General features: G+C 31.2%; 1 protein-coding gene and 1 pseudogene across 1 annotated transcript in view; one reads left to right on the forward strand and one right to left on the reverse strand.

Annotated features, from left to right (window-relative positions):
* The window catches only part of LOC145239993 (uncharacterized), a 582,634-nt gene extending 571,642 nt beyond the window's left edge, over positions 1-10,992 (forward strand). The window contains exon 4 of the mRNA XM_080103576.1: positions 9,309-10,992. Within this exon, the coding sequence (XP_079959702.1) occupies positions 9,667-10,458 (792 nt within the window). The 5' untranslated portion in view covers positions 9,309-9,666 and the 3' untranslated portion in view covers positions 10,459-10,992. The remainder of the gene's footprint in view (positions 1-9,308) is intronic.
* A 9,903-nt stretch (positions 10,993-20,895) lies between these two features.
* LOC145240469 (U2 spliceosomal RNA) lies at positions 20,896-21,068 on the reverse strand (annotated as a pseudogene).
* Positions 21,069-21,714: the final 646 nt, after the last annotated feature.

A 21,714-nucleotide genomic window follows, 5' to 3' on the forward strand; every position in this document is an offset into this window, starting at 1 on the left:
GAGTATTCTATATTCCTACAAAGCTCATGTATCGAGTATTTTTATTTTTACTTGCAAAGTCACCACTTATGTTATAGTCAGCTGGAAAGCAGACACACGGTATTGTGTTTCACAGACGGACAGTTCTAGGAAAGAAAATCTGTTCATGGAAGTTTCGTTTAGTTTTAAGTACTGATAGAGAGTGAGGGACGTTGTGGGCGGTTGTAGTGGCGATTGTTGCCACATTTGGGCTGGTGCATCTACCGCTAGTCTTTCGTTGTTTGGTTCCAAAAAGAGCCTCCAATGTATAGGCCTCGTCCTGTCAACTAAAACCAAACATCTTTCCTATTGGCGCAGTGTTGCACCCTTGCGTCTATTTTACAATTATCTTAATGAGAAGTGTTTTTATAAACTCGAAGCGTTTGTGCCCCCATCGACGGAAATATCCCCTAAGTATAGTTGATTTACTTTCGAGCGTATTTTTATTTTTACTTGCGACATCACCACTTTTCAAGACCCTGTTATGTTATGGTACGGTAGAGTATGAAACAACATGATCGATCATGGTTGAACTAGGGTAAGGATAGATTATTTAAGACGGCGACCCAATAAGAATTTATTCACATAAGCTGTGAAGAGACCATGTTATAGTCAGCCGGGAAGCAGACACGCTGTATTGTGTTTCACAAACAGACAGCTCTAGGAACGAAACTCTGCTCGTAGAATTTTTGTTTAGTTTTTAACATTAAATGACACACAAAGGGACGGTGTGCCGTAAAAGAAATTGATTAAACAAATCTAGCCGTTCTAAATTGGGGATTTCTGTCGGGATTGGGTTCCCCAATCGAATTAAACTTTTGGTCTTTTCGTAATGCTATTCAAATGCATTAGAGAAAAGAACTTCTCTACATCAAATTTTGAATTATATTAATACGATGACCCTTCAATAAGTTTCCAGTCTTTTTTCATATGGCCATTTTTATTGATAGTACACACATGAAACTCTAGTCCCCTTTGAAGTAATCTCCTTCGACTGCAATACACTTTTTGTCTCGTTCCAACAATTTCGAGAAGGCCTCTTGTGTAAGCGTGTCAATGACCCTCGGCACAGCCTCTTTAATCTCCTCAATTTCTTATAAAGACAGCCTCTAAGGTTTTCTTTGAGCTCATGGAATAACTAAAAGTCACAGGCTGCAATGTCTGGACTATAGGAAGAGTGAATAACTGTCTTGATGTCCATCTTGGTTAAATAATCTGTAACAAGGCTGGAATTATGAACTGGTGCATTCGTGAAAATCTTACGCATCTTCAGTTCTTCGTGAATAAGTGTGTGCACAGTTCCCACACTGACATCAAACTCTGCATTTAATGTCTCCATAGACACATGACGGTTCGTATTCATGAAATGCTTTATTTCGCCAATAAACTCTGGTGTTCTGATTCTTACTCCGCCCACACCCCTCATCACCCCTCACAGACTTCCTGCCATCCTTGAATCTCTTATGCCACTCAAAATCTTATGCTCCATTCATGCAGGGTGGTCTAAAAGGAGTCTGAAGTATTCCATATTTTTCTGTAGCAGTTTTCGAAGTTTAAAACAGAATTTTATTTTCATATAGTTTTTTTTTTTAAATGTCCTCGAGTCCAAGTTATCATTTTTTTTTTTAATTCACCAGCTGTGACAACGAAGCTTCAGCAGGGTGTAGTCCAATTCGTGCTGTGGCTGTTCATTTGAACCTGAAATCATAAATATTTTGTCAGTCATTTTATTAGATGCATAGCAATAACATACGTAATTTTCAAGAGCCTACGACAACTTTAAATGACTGTACAAAAATGACTGGAAACTTATTGAGGACACCTCGTACACGAGCGGCAATATGTGTTTGGTATCTTAGGTGCGTAACGTTGGAACATTATTATTTTTTGTTAACTTTAAAATTTAGAATTTGCCACCAAAGCCGCAGCAAATCCCATCTTCCCTCAAAACAGACATTAAAATTTAAAACTATATCAATATTTATTTCCCATACATGGGATAACTGTTCTACTGTTTTTTTTTTATTGAAGACAGAACTCTACTGGATCTTGACCTTATGTCGTACTAAAAAATAATATTGTGTTGCCAAGATTTTATAATCTAGTCTCCACCACCATTTACCAGATTATTCATTTTTATTTACGGACTCTTATCCTCGTTGTTATTGTTTTTTCACCACGTTTCGACCAACTTATCCTCATGCCTTCTTCAGGTGATTAACCGCGATGGAATATGAATGCTGAATCTCTTAACTATATCCCCAGTTATTACTGCCTTCCATAGTTGTTGTTGTCTCGCTAATTTATCCTTTAGCCTCGTTTTGGTAATATTGAAACCGATATTATCAGACAATGCTCACCTGGAACCAGAAAGACAAACATCCTTACCCACTGTGTCACGGGCCCTGAGGTGTGACCAAGGCTGGATGCATGATCTTGTAAATTCAATTGTGTTCTTATTAGGCCTTCTATTGCCAGGTCCGTACCGAATGGTATTATTATTATTTTTATTATTAGCAGTAGTAGTAGTAGTAGTAGTAGTAGTTTATTTTAACATTAAAAATCCGCAAAAACAGTAAATTCTTAAATTATGAAGCCCCATCTCAAAGGATTAAAAAAAATCACACATAAAGAAAATATGGTCCTATATTTCCAGCGTAATAGTGTACTAGCGTACCAAAAACGTATTACCAATGTTCTTTTTACTATTTTAAATTTTAGTCCACATTAACTGTCCACTTTCGTGGAGAGAGATAAGTTCGTTTTGTTTCCCGGGTGTATTAATGAAAGTCCTACAGTTACTGACAGAATTTGAGCAGGAAATGCTGAGCGCATAATTCGTTCCAGTAACCACTGTATCACAGCCACTACCCACTGGAGAGGGAGAAAGCTGTTAGGTGCATTGATCCGGTAATCAGAACACGAACACTTATTTTACAGATGATCGCAGACACAGAAACAGCTGCATTGCTGGGTATTTCTGCACTCGCTTCAAACACAAATACTGATGAAATTAACAAAAAATGTCATCTGTTGTTGTTACGTTCGCTATAAAGGCTGTGAATAAAATCTAAGAAAAAAATGCAGAATATATTTTAGCATAAACTGACAATGCTTAACACACGTGAAAACCCTCTAAAATAGTTCCAGATTTTCGTTTCAACACTTATCAGCGTGGCTAGACGTAGCAAATCACGATACCGTGTAACATGGACCCTAATATAAGAAAAACGGATATAAGAGTTGTTTTCTCTGGTCCCAAATTAGAGCCTGTGTTAATGTACGGTGTAACCCGGATATCAGCATTACCCGGATATAAGAGCGTTAAGGTGCCGGAGAATATCTTATATCCGGGATACATTGTAATAACCTCCTCAGGAACATGAAATATGACTTCCGTTCTGCTAGATCTACATCAGATGTGCTAATTGTTATATCTCATAGGATAAGCGAATCTCTCGATGGAAGCTTTTTTCTAGGACAATAACCTTTGGCGTATCAAAGGTCATTGATAGGGTATGGCATAAAGGTATACTCCAAAAAATCTCCAGCTACAGTATAACTGGGAATATCTTCTTTTTTTACAGTGATCACCACTTATCAAGGCCCGAAAGCCACTCAGGGATAAGGGTTATTGCAAGTAAATTACGTTAGTGTGGAGATTTGATGAAGTGTTTACTTAAGGGGGCGGTTCATTAGGAATTGACCATCCTGGGCCCAATTTTTCTTCCTGATCTACATTAATGATCTTACCAATTGCATCCTAGGATCATTTTTAGACATTTATGCTGACGACACTACCATCTATGGCAACACTTCAAAGGCCCTAACCACCAAGTTCCCTCTGATTCTCTCTCCTTTAATCTTAAGGGAGGTAGCTGGTTAATTTTAATCGTTAATTGTATGTATAGCTTCTATATTTCCATCATCAACGCTATGGTCCCTGTCTTGCATCAATTGAAATGAACAGCTCTTGTCTTGATGAAAGAAATCAAAATATCTATTTATTTTAGTTTCTCAAGAAATTTTCATAAGTTCTGGTTTCGGTTTAGATTATAGCTAACGGCACTTATATCATCTATTTTTTTATAAAACTCAAACATCATACCATTTACAAAATGATTTTACCAAGATTTCTTCATAAGTTTTGGTTTCGGTTTCGATTCAAGCTGATGCACCCAAGTCATATGGATATATTTTTCCAATCATTTTTAAATGCACAACTTTATAATGTATAAGAATCGATAGAAAATTGACTCTATATATATACGGATTCTGCATAAATTATAATATTATATTAAGCGTATGTTACGACCGGGCTACGCGGGGCGTCCCTGCTAGCAGAGATAAATACTTTTACAATTTTAACAAAAGAGCTACAATAATATCAAGGCGTCTCCATTTATACTTAATATCCACAGAATGCCAACATCAATATATTATATATGAAAGAGTCCTCTGTGGAATTTCCACAAGTCCCGCTAGTGAAATAATAATAATAATAATAATAATAATAATAATAATAATAATAATAATAATAATAATAATAAAATGTATACAAATATGCACAGGAATTTGTGTCAAAGGTTTGGAATTCAAGTGACGGACAAATGAACGAACATCATCCGGAAGACGTAGTGAAAAATGAGGACGTTAAGATTTTCGATGATTTCATGATTCAGTGTGATAACTCCCTGGAAACCGGATATTATAGTTGTGAACAAAAAGAACACTGAATGCCAAACGAAATCAACTTAACAGGCAAGAAGGATGAGAAACTACGGAATTATCAGAAACTAAGGATGGAGATTGCTAGATTGTGGAATAAGAAAACGTTCATCGTGCCAATAATCACAATAATCATAATAATAACATTAACAATAATAATAATAATGATAATAATAATGATGATAATAATAATAATAATAATGATAATTATGATAATGATAATAATAATGATAGTAATGATAATGATAATTATAATAATATTAATAATAATGATAGCAATAATTATAATAATAATGATAATAATGATAATAATAATGATGATAATGATAATAATAATGATAATAATATTAATAATAATGATAATAATAATTATAATAATAATGATAATAATGATAATAATAATGATAATGATAATGATAATAATACTATTAATAATAATAATGATAATAATATCAATAATAACGATAATAATAATTATAATAATGATGATGATAATGATAATAATAATGATAATAATATTAATAATAATAATAATGATGATAATAATAATGATGATAATAATAATATTATGATTAATAATAATGATAATAATATTAATAATAGGGATAATAATAACTATAATAATAATGATAATAATGATAATAATAATGATGATAGTAATAATGATAATAATAAAAATAATAATAATAAGGATAATAATAATGATAATAATATATAATAATAATAATGATAATAATATATAATAATAATAATAATAATAATAATAATAATAATAATAATAATAATAATAATAATCAAATACAAAAAAATGAAATACAAAAATATGAAATATGGAAGATGAAGAAAATTAAAAGAACAGCGATAAAAGAAAGTAGTAGCACTAGGAACAATACCGAAAAACACCGAAAAAAAAACGATGGGAGAAATTTTAATCAGCGGAATGGCTGAAAAGATACAACAGATAACAATAATGAAAACGATTGAAATATCAAGGAATAAAGTTTCGATTACTGTTGGCGCAGTCACTGGTGGCAGTTATAACCACAGCATCGACGCAGACTTTCTGAAACATTCTATTCATGTGCTTCTGTAAATACACTTTGTTAAATATACCACCGTTTTCTTAATTTTTATTGGCCTTTCAATATCACAACACTGGCGAGGAGGATTTGAGAATTTTATCTTACAATGCTAGCGTTGAGGATTTGAAGCCTATATCCTACCACTGGTGACGAGGCATTAGAATTTATTCAAACCAACATTCTTTTCAAGAGTATGTCGTAGAATTTAAGAGAAAAGGGGTGTGTTTATTTCGAATACAAATATAATGAAAACTAACGTTGTACACAACATTGATAACTAAAACCCAGATTTCTGTTTACAGTTTCAACGACCAGTATTTTAATTAAAGGAAGCATTTCTCTAAATATTTGTCAGGAAAAAAGTTTAAATCAAATATCATTTTTAAGAAGTGTTTAAATTATGCTAAATTAAACTTACAACCTCAAGATAAAGTTTAGAGGAAATTATCGTTTTCTGGCCCGATGAAACAGTATACAAATTAATGTATGGAAATTCAAGTCGTTCAGCCGGGAAGAAAAAAACTCAACATAAAGAACTATCGTTCATTTTTTGTTCGTTAAACAGAAACATGTAAATATTTTTTATACGAGCTTGTTTCTTTCTTTTCATTGAAAGATGATGAACTTATCTTCTAGTAAAGACTGTATTACTATGAGCAGCACAAGGTTGACAAAACTGTACGACTGGTTTTTAAGTTTTGAATTCTGATGAACATATCTTGCCTCAAACAAACATTTATTGATCAACATATACACAATCAGAACCAACACACGTTTGCCAACGCAAAGCAAATGTAATGTATATACTAACAGCATAAAAACCTTGCGTTTTGGGGGCGATGAAGTCGCTGACGGTGTTTTCAATATTGCTTACATTTTGGAAGCATCTCTCACGAAGAAAGTTGTCGAAATGTTTCAAAATATAGTAGTCAGTAGGTGAGAGGTCTAGAGAGTATGACGGACGAGGCAGTGTTTCGTAGTCCAATACTTTCAAATTCTTCAGGGTCGATTTAGCAACGTGTTGTCGGGTATTGTCGTTGAGGATAATTGGGCCTTTTCTTTTGAGTAATGCTGTTATTGTCGGAGTTTCTGGTGTACTTAATCCATTTGTTGACAGTATTTCTTCGCCATAATGGTTTCGCCTGATTTTAAAAAAAAATGTAATAGATTAGACCAATCGCATACCACCAAACAGTCAATATGACCGTCTTTTTTTTGGTGCAACTTTGGCTTCAGGAAGTGTCGTGGAGCTTCGACGCCGTCTAACCACTGAGTTGAGCGTCGCCAGTTGTCGTAAAGAACACACGTTTCATCGCAAGTCACAATTCGGTCGAGAAACGGGTCGATCTTGTTGCGTAAAAAAAAGGGTAGGTGACACTTCATAACAGCGTTGGTTGTCGTTCGTTAAACCACCACTGTGACGTGCGTTCAGTAGTGGTTCCTAAGCCAAACGCTTCGTTGATATCGCGAGCTGTTTCAGCAGATTTTCAGCCTAGCTTGAATTGAAAGACGAAAATTGTGCGAATTTGCATTTTTCATGCTTTATTCAACGTTCTAAAAAGAAAATATAATAAGGTGAGAGGTCAAGAGAGTATGGCGGATGAGGCAGTGTTTCGTAGTCCAATACTTTCAACTTCTTCAGGGTCGATTTAGCAACGTGTTGGCGGGTATTGTCGTGGAGGATAATTGGGCCTTTTCTATTGAGTAATGCTGTTATTATCAGAGTTTCTGATGTACTTAATCTATTTGTTGACAGTATTTTAATAGTGGCTCCTAGGCCAAACGCTTCATTCATATCGCGAGCTGTTTCAGCAGCTTTTCGGCCTAGCTTGAATTGAAAGACGAAAATTGTGCGAATTTGCATTTTTTCATGTTGTATTCAACGTTCTGAAAAGAAAACATAATTGTTTTAAAACGATTGTAATTTAAACGATTTAATAGAGCCCAAAAAAAAAATAACGATCTTTAAAATGATATATAAAGTAAAGGTAGTATAACGAAAACTTATTCTTGTCAATGTAATACGAAACAGGGACGATTATATTTTACTCATGATTAAGGACAGTTTCATTCTTGCAAGATAGATAAAAATATCTTTGTTTTATAGGATGCTGTTAGGGTAAAACTGTTGCGGGGAATTTGATTTTACTCTCTAATTTCCCCTGCTAAAATAAGAGCTTTTATCTATGCCCCTCCCTCGCCAAACTTTCACAAGAAACAATTGTCTAGCTGAAAACACTATCAATAATTCCCCCCCCTATTTATCTGTGCCTGAACCTAAACGTAGATTCCATGAACAAAACTTCTTTCTTAGAACTGCACGCCTGTGGAATCTTTTTCGTTTTCCTGCTTTCCAGCTGACTACAATATGGTTATCTTCAAGTCCAACGTAAACAAGTTCTTGATAGGTCGTTCCACTAAAGTTAACAAATTTACCGAATTTCCATTACTAACGATTACTATATTGTCCAATTAACTACTGTACACTCTTAACCCTTATCCTCAAGTGGTCTCTGGGTCTTGATAAGTGGTGATGCCTATGTAAAATAAAAACAATCTAATAGTGCAACTGTGTTTTCTAATTTTTGCAAATGTATTTAGTATACCAATGCATCAAATGGCAAGCTTCTATCTTTACATCATCTACGCTCTGATCCCCACCTGGCATCAATTGAAATGGATGGCTCTCGTCTAGGGGAGGCTCCATGTTTTGACACGCTTCTGGGATTGACCTTTACTCCTAACCTGAAATGGAAGACGTACATCAAGTCTGTTGCCAAGGTCGCTGGAAAAATGGTAGGATCCTTCTACCGCTCCAGAAGATATCTCACTACTGATGCAATTATCTATTTATATAAAAGTACGTCCAAAGATGGAGTACTGCTGCCACATCTGGGCAGGAGCTGCTAAAAACCGCCTATCCTGAGTACAAAAGAGACTTCGTGGTCACGTGAGGGATGCCCTTTTCTCTTCCCTGCATCATCTCCCCCACAGAAGAGACGTTGCGAGCCTCTCTTTGTTTTATCGTTATTTCCATGGCAATTGCTCGTCTGAGCTCCAATATCTGGCCCCCTCGACAATCTTTCACGATAAACACCCGTTTATCTGAAACCACTGTCAATAAATTTCCCCATTGTTTATCTGTGCCTAAATGAAAACGTAGATTCCATGAACAAAGCTTCTTTCTTAGAAGTGTACGCCTGTGGAACTCTCTTCCGTTTGTCTGTTTCTTACTAGACTACAACTTGGATATCTTCAAGTCCAACGTAAACAAATTCCTGATAAACCGCCCTCTTAAGTAAGACACTTTATCAAACCTCCATTACTAACGATTACTACAATATTATCCCATTGATTACTGTATACGCAATAACCCCTATCCCCGAGTGGCTTCCGGGCCCTGATAAGTAGTGACTACCATGTAAAACAAAATTCCTAATCTTTTCGTTATTATTAATTATTTTCTTTTTTATATTTTAGATCCGAGAAAGAGCTGACCTGTCGCAGTGTTTAGCAAGATCCAAAGAAAATACGAGATCCAAAGAAAATACGAGATCCAAAGAAAAGCGATGCTTTCACGGTATTACAACAAAAGAAAACATTGAATAAAATTGAAAGAACAAACATTGATCACGTTGCTGCAGGAGTGGGTTGTCAAAATGGTGTCCTAACTAAAAATGCATACAATTTCAAGTTGCCTCCTTCAATCTGCCGACTTTTCAGAAGTTCGAAACTTCAATTAAAATGAAAGGCGCAAAGTATAAATAATAACTTTGAAAGAAGACAAAAGGGAAGTTTAAAATTAAAATCCAGAACAGTTAATTTAACATTTTTAACGATGGAGAAAGAAAAACTTGCGTTGACACCGGACGACAAACCACCGCTACAAACGATCGAGTATGAAGTTGTCTCAGCATCTCATTCTCCCTTAGACGAGAAACGCGAGAAACTTCTCCCGGAAAACTATGACAGCATGGTCTGCGTTATTGACGACGATGAGTACACATACGCTAACAATAGTGTTGGTGGATGTTGCGGTGGAAGTCGTAGCAGTGGCGCTGACGGAAGAAACAGTCGAGGAAATAGCGGCGATGGTCGAAGCGGGGTCATGTATGACAAAATAGGACCAGGAGGAGGGGGAGGTGGGATGAGACTTGTCGATAAAGGGAGTTTGATGGAAGGCGGAGGGAGCAGTGGCGGAGGTGGATGTGGCGGCAGTGGAGGCGGAGGAAGCAACAATAACAACTGCGAGCGCAAAAAGCCCGGCAAGAAAAGCGGGAAGAACTGCAAAGCAAACATTGTGCAACCGGCCGATGGCAAAGAGCCACCTGGCGGGGTCGCCGGTCTCAACAAGAAAACCCGCAAGAATTCGCGGGAGCCGGAGATTCGCGACACGAACCTCGTGCTTGCGTTGTTTGTCCTCTTCTGTTTTAACGTGCCGTTCGGTCTGCTGGCTACCATGTTCTCATTGATGGCGGGCTCGGCATTCAGAGACGGCAAGAAGAAGAAAGCCAAATGTCATTCGCGAACATCGATGGTCATCAGTCTGCTCGGCATTGCAACCACGGCCGCCCTCGTCATGTGTGTAATCTTCTTCCTAGCCATAAAAGAGCAAAGCCGGGGATATTAATCCGCAAATCATGCAGATGAACCGATCATGTCTATAAACGACAGGAGTAACCCAACTAAATAACGCCATCACGAATTTTATACACCAGTGATTACTTACAAACTAGAAATAATATATTATTTTATTATTGGAAAACTTTGAGATGAGGAATTTGTATATTTATTTGTTTATTTTTTTACAGACTAATATTGTCATCATTATCGTTGTTGTTATTTATTCCTCTGGCCTTCATCAGGTGGTTATCCCTAACGGGATAAGAATGCTGAGTCTCTTAATTTTATTCTCAAGTAATTACTGCCTTCCATAGTTGTTGTCGTCAACTAATCTTCTGGCTGGCTCTGGGTAGGATTAAAACCGCTATCTTCCGACAATGCTCACCTGGAAGCGTACAGTTCCTACCCGGTCGCGGGTAAGCACCTGGCGAAGGCCAGAGAAATAGTTGGCTGAAACGTCATGAAACAACAATGAAGATGAGGATAACAGTCAGCAAATAAATAAATAAATATGGGGAAAAATGCATATGAATGTAAAAAACGAAAACGCGAAATCTGTCTATCATAATCGCGAAAACTTAAATAACCGGATATTGTTATCAGGCGAGCCGATGCTCATAACAATGTATTTAGTAAAAATAACATGAAACGTTCGTATATTATTCTTTGTGAATGTTAACAGCAGTTTATTGTTATTGTAAGTGAATATCATACTCTATACCCATATGCATATATATATATATATATATATATATATATATATATATATATATATATATATAATTATAGAGAAGATAAAGTAATTATGAGTAGATATGAATTTATATACCCAGGCTTCATCTACCTGTTGAGTTTCTTATATCTTGGTATGTCTCCATTTAAAAATTGTTCAACATCCTTTAATCACCTATGATATATATATATATATATATATATATATATATATATATATATATATATATATATATATATATATATATATATCTGTGGAAATATAATTTTTTTCAATTTTATTTCACTTTTTTATATACTAATCCTTAATTGAAGAAGCTCAATGTAATTACAGAGCATGTATTAAATAACTAAACAAAGTCTATATTAAAAAATAACATGATGTTGGCCCTCTTAACATGTATTCCTTTAATTACGTTGACATTCACAAGTCTTGACAGCAACTGTTTCGTAGCACAGAATCATTCATTTAATTATATAAATCAATGAATCTATGTTGCCCTTAACTCATCAGAAGATACGGCAACTGTCAATCCACTAAAAGTAAATAAAATACATTTGGGCATGATTACGAAATCCGAAATTAAGAAGAGAAGTTGCAAATGTCTTTTATTTTATCTTTTAGTACGCCATATTTTTCTTAAATGATGTGTCGCTACGAAACAGTTATTGTCAAGAATTGTAAGGTCTACGTAACCAAAAGAACTTAATTGTAAGATGTTCAACATCACAAAATTTGGAATAGAGACTTTTGTCATAGGTATATATAAATATATATATATATATATATATATATATATATATAATGGGTTCAGAAATTTCAACGATAGAATGATGTATATTTAAATAATGTAAAAAAATACACATTGCTGGTGACCCCCCTAATTTATATATATATATATATATATATATATATATATATATATATATATATATACATACATATATATAATATATATATATATATATATATATATATATATATATATGTTTTGATGTGCAAAATTTATAAACACATTTGAACATTAACGATAATCTCTCAATGGATATTTCGCCCATCATCTCACCAGGAGAAAAATCAATACCACTGAAAAATAATATTAATGACGAAAATAAAGAGCAATGTGTGCCCTTTTTTTAGATATATTTAAGACAATAAAAATGAACAATTTAATTCAATAAACAAATATGAGGCAATGAAAATGACACTGCGAAGGAGACAGGCACCTTAAATACATATAAAAAAAAGTCTCCCATTGGTCTTGTTTTTTCGCTATTAATATCATTTTAATTGCTATTGATTTTTCTCCTGTTGAGATTATAGCTGAAAGAGCTCTAGAGAGATTTTCCCTAATGTTCAAATGTATATATATATATATATATATATATATATATATATATATATATATATATATATATATCCTGGTTCGAGGTAGTTGCCTGACTGGCCGCATCCTGGCTTGAGGTAGTTGCCTGTCTAGCCACACTGATCAGCTGTGATACAGCTAAACACTACTGTATGTGGATGACAATATATATATATATATATATATATATATATAATTTTCAGAATGTGAGAGATTATATAATTATTTCCACAGTCAAACAAAGTCGCAGCTCACAAGAGCCATGACAGCCAACAAACCGGAAATCCAGTTTTTCCCTCATTTGGACTAATCAGTTAGGTTTCGAATACCGAGTTCGTATATGTCTAACTGATGAGCCTAAATGAGGGCGAGACTCGATCTTTGACTTCCGTTTTGTTGGCTGTCATGACTTTGTGAACTGCGACGTTGTTTGGCTGTATACATATATATATATATATATATATATATATATATATATATGTAGTGATTATGTGTTGCCCGAGATCTAACGTGAAACGTTTTCATGCATTTTAACACATATAACCATCTTATTTCATTTTTAAATTTATAAAATAAATGTATCTGGCGCTAACGCAGAAGCCACGATCTTATTATGTAAGCTATAATAGAAATCAATTCCAGCATTGCATATTTACGTAACATTTTACTCAAAGAAAAGTTATGTTTAATCTTTGTATAGTTCCTTGTTTCCAGTTTCATCCCAAGTAAGTTATTAATGGACTCGAAAGTGTTACCCTTATCGAAACTAATTTGAATCTCTAAATGTTAACATATCGATTTGACAAATAAAGTAGCTTTCAATTTGATATGAACGGACTAATAGTCATTGGTTTATATTTATCATCAACAATTTATTTCCCACTGGCTATATATAAAAAAGTAGACCTTATTGTAAATTTTTGAAGAAGACAGGGTAGTACAAGTCAAGGATTCGTCAATTTTTAGGGGAGCCTCCGGGGTTCCCACTTTCCGGCCTTGTGCCACATAATGCTGATGTGGGCAGTATTTAAATATATACCCCATTACAAGTCCAAAATATTGCAACATATATATATATATATATATATATATATATATATATATATATATATATATATATATATATATACAGGGTGTTTGAAAAGTCTTGGGAACATTACAACATATTTAAAGTTGTAATGTTCCCAAGACTTTTAAAACACCCTGTGTGTATATATATATATATATATATATATATATATATATATATATATATATATATATATATATATATATATATATATATATATATATATATGTTGCAATATTTTGGACTTGTAATGGGGTATGATCCCACAAAGTCGGACGAAACACTATGATAACAAAACCGAGATTAGAAAACATATCTAGAAATTGAAAATAGTAAATATGTTTTCCTCGATATCATTTATGGTATATATATATATATATATATATATATATATATATATATATATATATATATATATATATACCATAAATGATATATATATATATACCATAAATGATATCGAGGAAAACATATTTACTATTTTCAATTTCTAGATATGTTTTCTAATCTCGGTTTTGTTATCATAGTGTTTCGGCCGTTTTATATTCCGACCTTCATCAGGTGCTCCAGGAATTTTTAACATTTTTTTTTTTACTGGAGTCATGTTAAAATGAATTTTACATTGTTTATGATATGCAATATGGGAGATTTGATAAGACTTCAATATAAAGCCGAAGAGGAAAATGCTCGAAACAGTTTGATGACAATCGTGATGAGAAAACCAATAAAAAATATTAAATAGTAATGAATATCTGTCATTCTAATATATTCTATCTCTAATAATAATAATAATAAAATAATAATAATAATGATAATAATAATAATAAATAATAATAAATAATGATAACAATAATAATAATAAAATAATAATTATTATAATAATAATAAAAATAATAATAATAAAGATAAAAATAATTATGATGATAATAATAAAAATAATAATAATAATAATAGAAATAATAAAATAATAATAATAATAAATAATAATAATAATATTAACAAAATAATAATAATACTACTAATAATAATAATGATAATAATAATAAATAATAATAATGAAAACCGTCTATCATTTATTTCTCATTGATTGCTACCAATAAAAAATCGATGGCTGACATGTATTGCGCTCACGCAAATTAATTTGCAAAGGTTGTCAGAACAGGCGGCGATTTCTGAAAATCTAGAGAGACATGCTGTCACTTCGATTTCTTCAGAGAAAAACCACGGGCTAGTTTTAAAGAGAATTCTTAGATGATTGCCTGTACGAAGATGTATGAAAACTCCTAGTAATTAATAATAATAGTGATAATAATAATAATAATAATAATAATAATAATAATAATAATAATCGTAGTAATAATAATAGTAATAATAATAATAGTAATAATAATAGTAATAATAGTAATAATAATAGTAATAGTAATAATAATAATAGTAATAATAATAATAAGTGATAATAATATTAAATGATAATAATACTGATAATGATTATTTAAGAAGAAGAAAAATAATAAAAATATTATTAATAATAATGATAATAGTAATATAATAATATTAATAATAAAATTTATAATAATAGAATATTATTGAAAACAATAATAATAATAATAATAATAATAATAGTGATAATGTTAAAAATATTATTAATAATAATAATAAGGATGATAATAATAATTATAAGAATAAAAATATTATTATTAATAATAATAATAATAATAATAATAATAATGTTTAAGTGCTGGAATTACGCGTTTGTTATTCAGATTGGTTTACATATGTTGAAACATATAAATGGAAACGTTTCCGGGCAACACAAAAAAATATATATATTTTTAGGGACCTTATTTAAATAAATTTTAGATGAGGCAATAAATATTTGTTTGATAATAATAATAAAAATGTATATACTTCATATAAACATGACGTTACTCCACAGTTTTTTTTTGTTGTTGTTGTTTTTTTGGCACCGAACTATAAAATAATACAAAACATAACGTGCGATGGAAAAATTCCGTTATTACATTTTAATTGTGACTTTTTCAACTCTTTTTTGTTTTGATAAAAGTTATAATTTTGAGAAAAAAAACATGGCTCAAAATTACTGTTTGGTCTGGTGCAACGGTTTCTTTATAAAACCACCTACTGTCGTTATTTTAAATATCGGTTCATTTATCGTTTAGCGACTGAATTAAAAAAAATAAAGTTCTATATTTTTGGTTGTCAAGCACATTTTTAACAATAATTATCACAATAATCCGTTGTTGTGTCCAAAAATATATTACGTTTTCAGATACACGTTTGTAACATCGTCAATAAATTATTTTAATTAACAGCTATACTAAAGAAGACATGTTGAAATATTTAGTTTTTATCGTGTAGTCATGCCTAACTTTCGTTTTCTGTTTGGGCTTCTATTGAAGCATAAAATGACGAAATCGAAACCAGTCATGACTACTCGATAAAAACTTAACAATCTAATATGTACTTCTTTGGTGGAGTTGGGGATGTAAAATGCCAATTACCAGATGTTCAAATGTTTAATCAAAGTGTATAATATATTTTTGGGGCGCGATAATGAGGTATTGTAGTAATCTGCTCAAAGTGTGTTTGCAAGCTAAAAGAAAAATATTTTTTTAGCACGAAGTCACTAAACTAAAATTTAAATGTCATTCATCTTGGGTTGACTTGAGTTTTCAAAATTTTATTTTGGTTTAAATTTTGGAGTGAAACGTTTTTATAATTTGCATTAGTTTTCTGCTTAGTAAAAAAAAACAATCATACGATCGGATTTAATTCCGCAAGAGCCTATATAATGCACAAATAACCAGTATTTTCATTGGACAATTAACATCTCTTGGATGAATAAACTTTTTGAAGAAATTCGAAAGGCGAATTGATCAAAAAAAATGTGAGGACTATAATCCGATTAAAAACAATACAAATATAACCATGTTTTTTTTCAGTCCATTTCAAATTGAGATATAATTTCTTTTGTATGTTAACATTGCTACGAAACATTTCTTGAAATGTATGGTGTTCGTTAGCCATGTTGTATTAATATGAAATAGAAACCAATTTTGTAAAATATTTTCAGGTATTTTAATGGTGTCATCCCTTAATAAAATAATAAATCAAAACCAAAAATACAAGTGAATATACCGTCGTCACGCTCAATTGACCGGGTAATAGTAATTTTAAAGTGAGGTTTGCTATATATATATATATATATATATATATATATATATATATATATATATGTATATGTATATATAACCGCGACCATATAAATTTTCTCATATTAATACACACACACACATATATGTATATATATATATATATATATATATATATATATATATATATATATAACTTAAAGCTTTCTTTTTAAACAACACAATCTATTATTAGGATTATGTAACAATATATATATATATATATATATATATAACCGCGACCATACAAGTTTGCTCATATTAATACACAGACACACACACAGACATACACACACACACACATATATATATATATATATAACTTAAAGCTTTCTTTTTAAACCACACAATCGATTATTATTAGGATTGTGTAACAATATATATATATATACATATATATATATATATATATATATATATGTATGAATCAACTCTGCAAATACACTATTGCTAAACATGCTTTTAGTTTACTTTTAATACATTTTGAATTTTATTTGAATTTATTATAAACATGAGATATTTCTAACATGAGATTTATGTATGCTAAATATATGTATGTGTCTCCGCGTATATATATATATATATATATATATATATATATATATAGTTTATTTATAGTATTCCGAATTTTACTGGGTTTATATTATTGAGAATTCGGTAATATATTGTTTTAACAAAATCAAGACATCAAGGAATAGATTGATAGCAACAAATAGTACATTTCATCGTTAGTTACAATAGTTTCAAGACTATTCTGACAAATCCAAACATTATGTTGTTTGAAAATTTTCACAAAAACAGCCTTTCGTCAGACGTATTGAATAAAAAACACTTTAACAATGAACAGTATTTTGTTGAAACAATATATGAATGCTCAATTAACAAAGGTGGTAATTTTTTAGCTTACAATTTAAATCATCTCCTTCTGACTTACAATTTATTGGGATATGAATGGTTACCGAATTATCAATTATATAATCCCAATAAAACTCGGAATTCTATAAATAATACATGTATATGTATATATATATATATATATATATATATATATATATATATATATACATGTATATATTAATTATTTTTTTCAAAAATAAAACTAGTAGATTTACACGTTGCTTATTATTATTAAACCTATTTTCAGTTTATTTTTAATACCTTTCGAATTTAATTTATATTTGTTATAAGCATGAGATATTTCTAATTACCCAACATGAGATTTATGTATATTAAATATATATATGTGTTTTTTCGTATGTATATATATATATATGTGTGTGTGTGTGTGCGTGTGTGTGTGTGTGTGTGGTGTGTCATTTATTTTTGTTTTGTTATAGTTTTTGAATGAATTCAATTATTTATACGAAAGTGATTTCTTACCTAAATGCGAAGTGAGAATAATTTCCTCTTTTACCAATTTGATACCACCAAATGGAGAGCGACATATGTACTGTTCAAATATAATTATCCACTGACACGTGTGTCGTCGTCTACGACTCATCAGAATGGCTGAATCTAGTCAGATCCGAAATCGAGACCCCATGGTAAGAAGCGTGAACGTCTGTCACTACGTTATCTCGCACGACTGTCGAATGTATCGCGTTTTATGTAGATGTTATTTGTTTGTGTTTTGCGATATTCTTGGATGAATTCAATTAATTATACGAAATAATATATATATGTATATATATTTAGTAGGAATGGTAAATAATAAAAACCTGAAGAAAGTGTTCAATACTGTTGTAGAGCAAATATGCGTTTTATTTTTTATTACCGTTTTTTTTCTGTTTAGTTACATTTTTCACGGTGTAGTAGCCTCATCAGACTTTACAAAAAAAAATTATACTCGCATGCACATGTGTCAGGTTCTATCCGTTAGTTTAACTTTATTGTTTAAAGGAATTCAACGTTATGTTTAATACCGGGCAGCTTTGGGTAAATCTACTAGTATATATATATATATATATATATATATATATATATATATATATATATATATATATATAAATGTAAATAATCTGAAGTTTATTTTAAAACAGTTCATTTAATATTGTCTCCATTGTTTCGCCCATAGACAGACAAGATTTTATTTTGTTGCATAAAAATGTGAAAGTTCATAAATACCAGAAAATGCCCAATGAAAATCAAAACACACACAAAAAAGTCTTTTTGTCAACTATTCTGAATCCGTTGTTAAAACTTGTTGAAATAGATTCTAATGTCAACAAACATCCGATAATGTAAGGCAAAGGTTGAATACCGAAAACAAGACAGATGCTGTATATTTGATTTCATTTATTTCGAAAGCATGCCTATAGTTTTGTATAGGTGAAAAGTCTGCTTGGAGACAATGATAAATAAAATGTTTCAACAAAATGTTCAGATTTTATTTTCTAATATTTCAGTTCTTGTATTCATTAAGTATAATGGTATAATCTGTGGAAAGCAACCATTTTTAAAGTCGCGAGACGAGAACGTCTGGGTTTAATCGAGGCCACCGAGAGTAATTAAGGACAATGAACATGACAGTGTGACATCATTACCAGATCATCATGTAGGTGTATGGTACCTAAAGTTTCTTGTGTTCAACCACGTGACTACGCTAATAGTCATAAAAATATTTTTCGTTGCCCCTTACACACTAATAGCCATAAAAAAATTTTTTATTGACCTTTGTGGTAATTTAAACATTTTTCTTCTAAAGAGAAAGAACAATTCTTCATTTGGATAATCATATAATTGCAATTATTAAAATTGCACATTTGGATAATTTTAATCTAACAAATTATAACAGTAAGTGAACCTGTTTTTGAAGTTTTCTTACATGTCTATCGAAGAAAATCAAATATTTCATTTTTTTTTAACTGCAAAACAAACAATTTTTCTATGAGAATATTTTTCAGTCCGTTCTTTTAATAATAAATAAAACTTTTCATTGTGTATTTTCAAATATTTTAAAGTTAGAAGCATTTTTCACGACAATTGTTTTTTAGTTAACCAAACCGATCAATGAATTCACCGAGCGTAATTTATTTCTAAAGTTTGTTTGTATTATAACATTTCAACTGTAAATAATTTATATGACTGAAATGGGGCATGAAATTTTGTTCATCGAGACATAACGAACACAAATTCATCTTAAAAATTCATTAACTAATCATTTTTAATTAAAGGTTCGGTATGAATTAAAAATAAAGAGTACATAAAATTTTAGTGAACATATTTTCTTGTATTTTATCTTATAAATAAATGGGTACTTCACGGAGAACGTGGACCCTGCGTAAACGGTGTTTTTATTCAATGATTGCTCCCTGAAATCGTTTTCTTTCACTTTCTCCGTATATATCTCAATTTTTTTTTTTAATCGTGCATGAATTTATTTTTTTATTTTTATTTTTTTTTTGTTTTTTGGGGGTAAATTTGATTCATACTTTTATTTCATGCTTGTTTTTATTTGATTTCATTTTTTTAACTATTATTTTCTTCACTAAAATTTTTATTTTTTAAAATTATTTTTCATACATATTCAAATAATGTTCCCCCAACCCCTTTTTTGACCTCAAATAGTACCTGCAAAATGTTTTTGTGATAAAATTAAACAAAAGAAAACCTCTTGCGCATGTGCTTACAGGGAGCAATCATTAAATGAAAACACTGTTTACGCAAGGTCCACGTTCTCCATGAAGTACGAGTAAATGTTGTACACGCCCTGCTCAAATAACATTATTATTTAGAAAGCCATTCTTAACAGGGGGAGGGTATTTCTAACTATTCCGCACTTTCTAACAATTTAATGAAAAAAAAAAGATACCATAAAACTTTAATTTAACTTGGAAATACTATCTAAAATATAGAATAGTGTGTACACTGCACAAGCACCATTATTATTATTAATATCATAACAATGATAATAATAAAAACAAGGCCGATTGCCATTAGTCGACTGCTCTCGTGTAATGAATGAATGCGTGAATGTAGGATCGACATGAAATTCTTAAAGATAAACTGAAATGACCGAAAAATGGGCTGAAATGACTTAAATAAATAAAAAGTAAATGACTTAGAATGACTTTAATGAACTTAAGGATGAATTGAATGACATTAAGAATGACTTGAATGCTTAAAAATAAGTGGAATCCTTCAAAAACAACTTGAATGATCTGGAGAATGACTTGTACAGCATGTAGTAAGAACAGATACTACACTTTGATCTTGGCCAAAAGGCCAAGAAAAGGGTATTTATTTGCTCCCCCACTGAGCATATTAGGCACAAGGCCGATTTTTAATGTGAGGAGTGAAGGAGAAATGGGGACCAACTCCCCGGGGAGTAGGGGAGCTGGATAGTGACAATTGGTATGCAGGGTTGCCCCTACATTGACCAAGGTGTTATATGTGGGGCTGCCCCCACATATGGTATTTACTTGCAATATCTGCCGGAACAGATACTACATTTTGATCTTAATATTTAATTTATTTCGGTTAAAGAAAAAATTACAATAAAAAAAAATTCCAATATAAAATTAAAACATTTAAAAAAGTACAATCTCCAAAAGACTAAACAAATTTAGGCACAAAGCCCTATAAGATCTGGGGAGGGGAGTGTTGCAGGGTCTTTGTAACTAAAGAAAAATGGAGTCTGTGGCGACTTTACTCTTGACTGGCAACATTTACCACAATACTTCATTCACTTTGTGGAATCTAAAGCTAACTAATGAAAACCCCAGCGTTTTTACAAAAAGGATATATATATATACAATTTCTGTATGTGTGTGCATGTGTGTGTGCGCATTTTTTTATTTATTTTTTTTTAATTTTATTTATTTTTTTATATATTAAAATGTGTGTGTGTGTGAAAAAAATTCAATTCATTGGAAAAAAGGCCA

This window comes from Euprymna scolopes, chromosome 19, assembly GCF_053919585.1.
Source record: "Euprymna scolopes isolate OS-2025 chromosome 19, ASM5391958v1, whole genome shotgun sequence".
Taxonomy (NCBI): Eukaryota; Metazoa; Mollusca; class Cephalopoda; order Sepiida; family Sepiolidae; genus Euprymna; species Euprymna scolopes.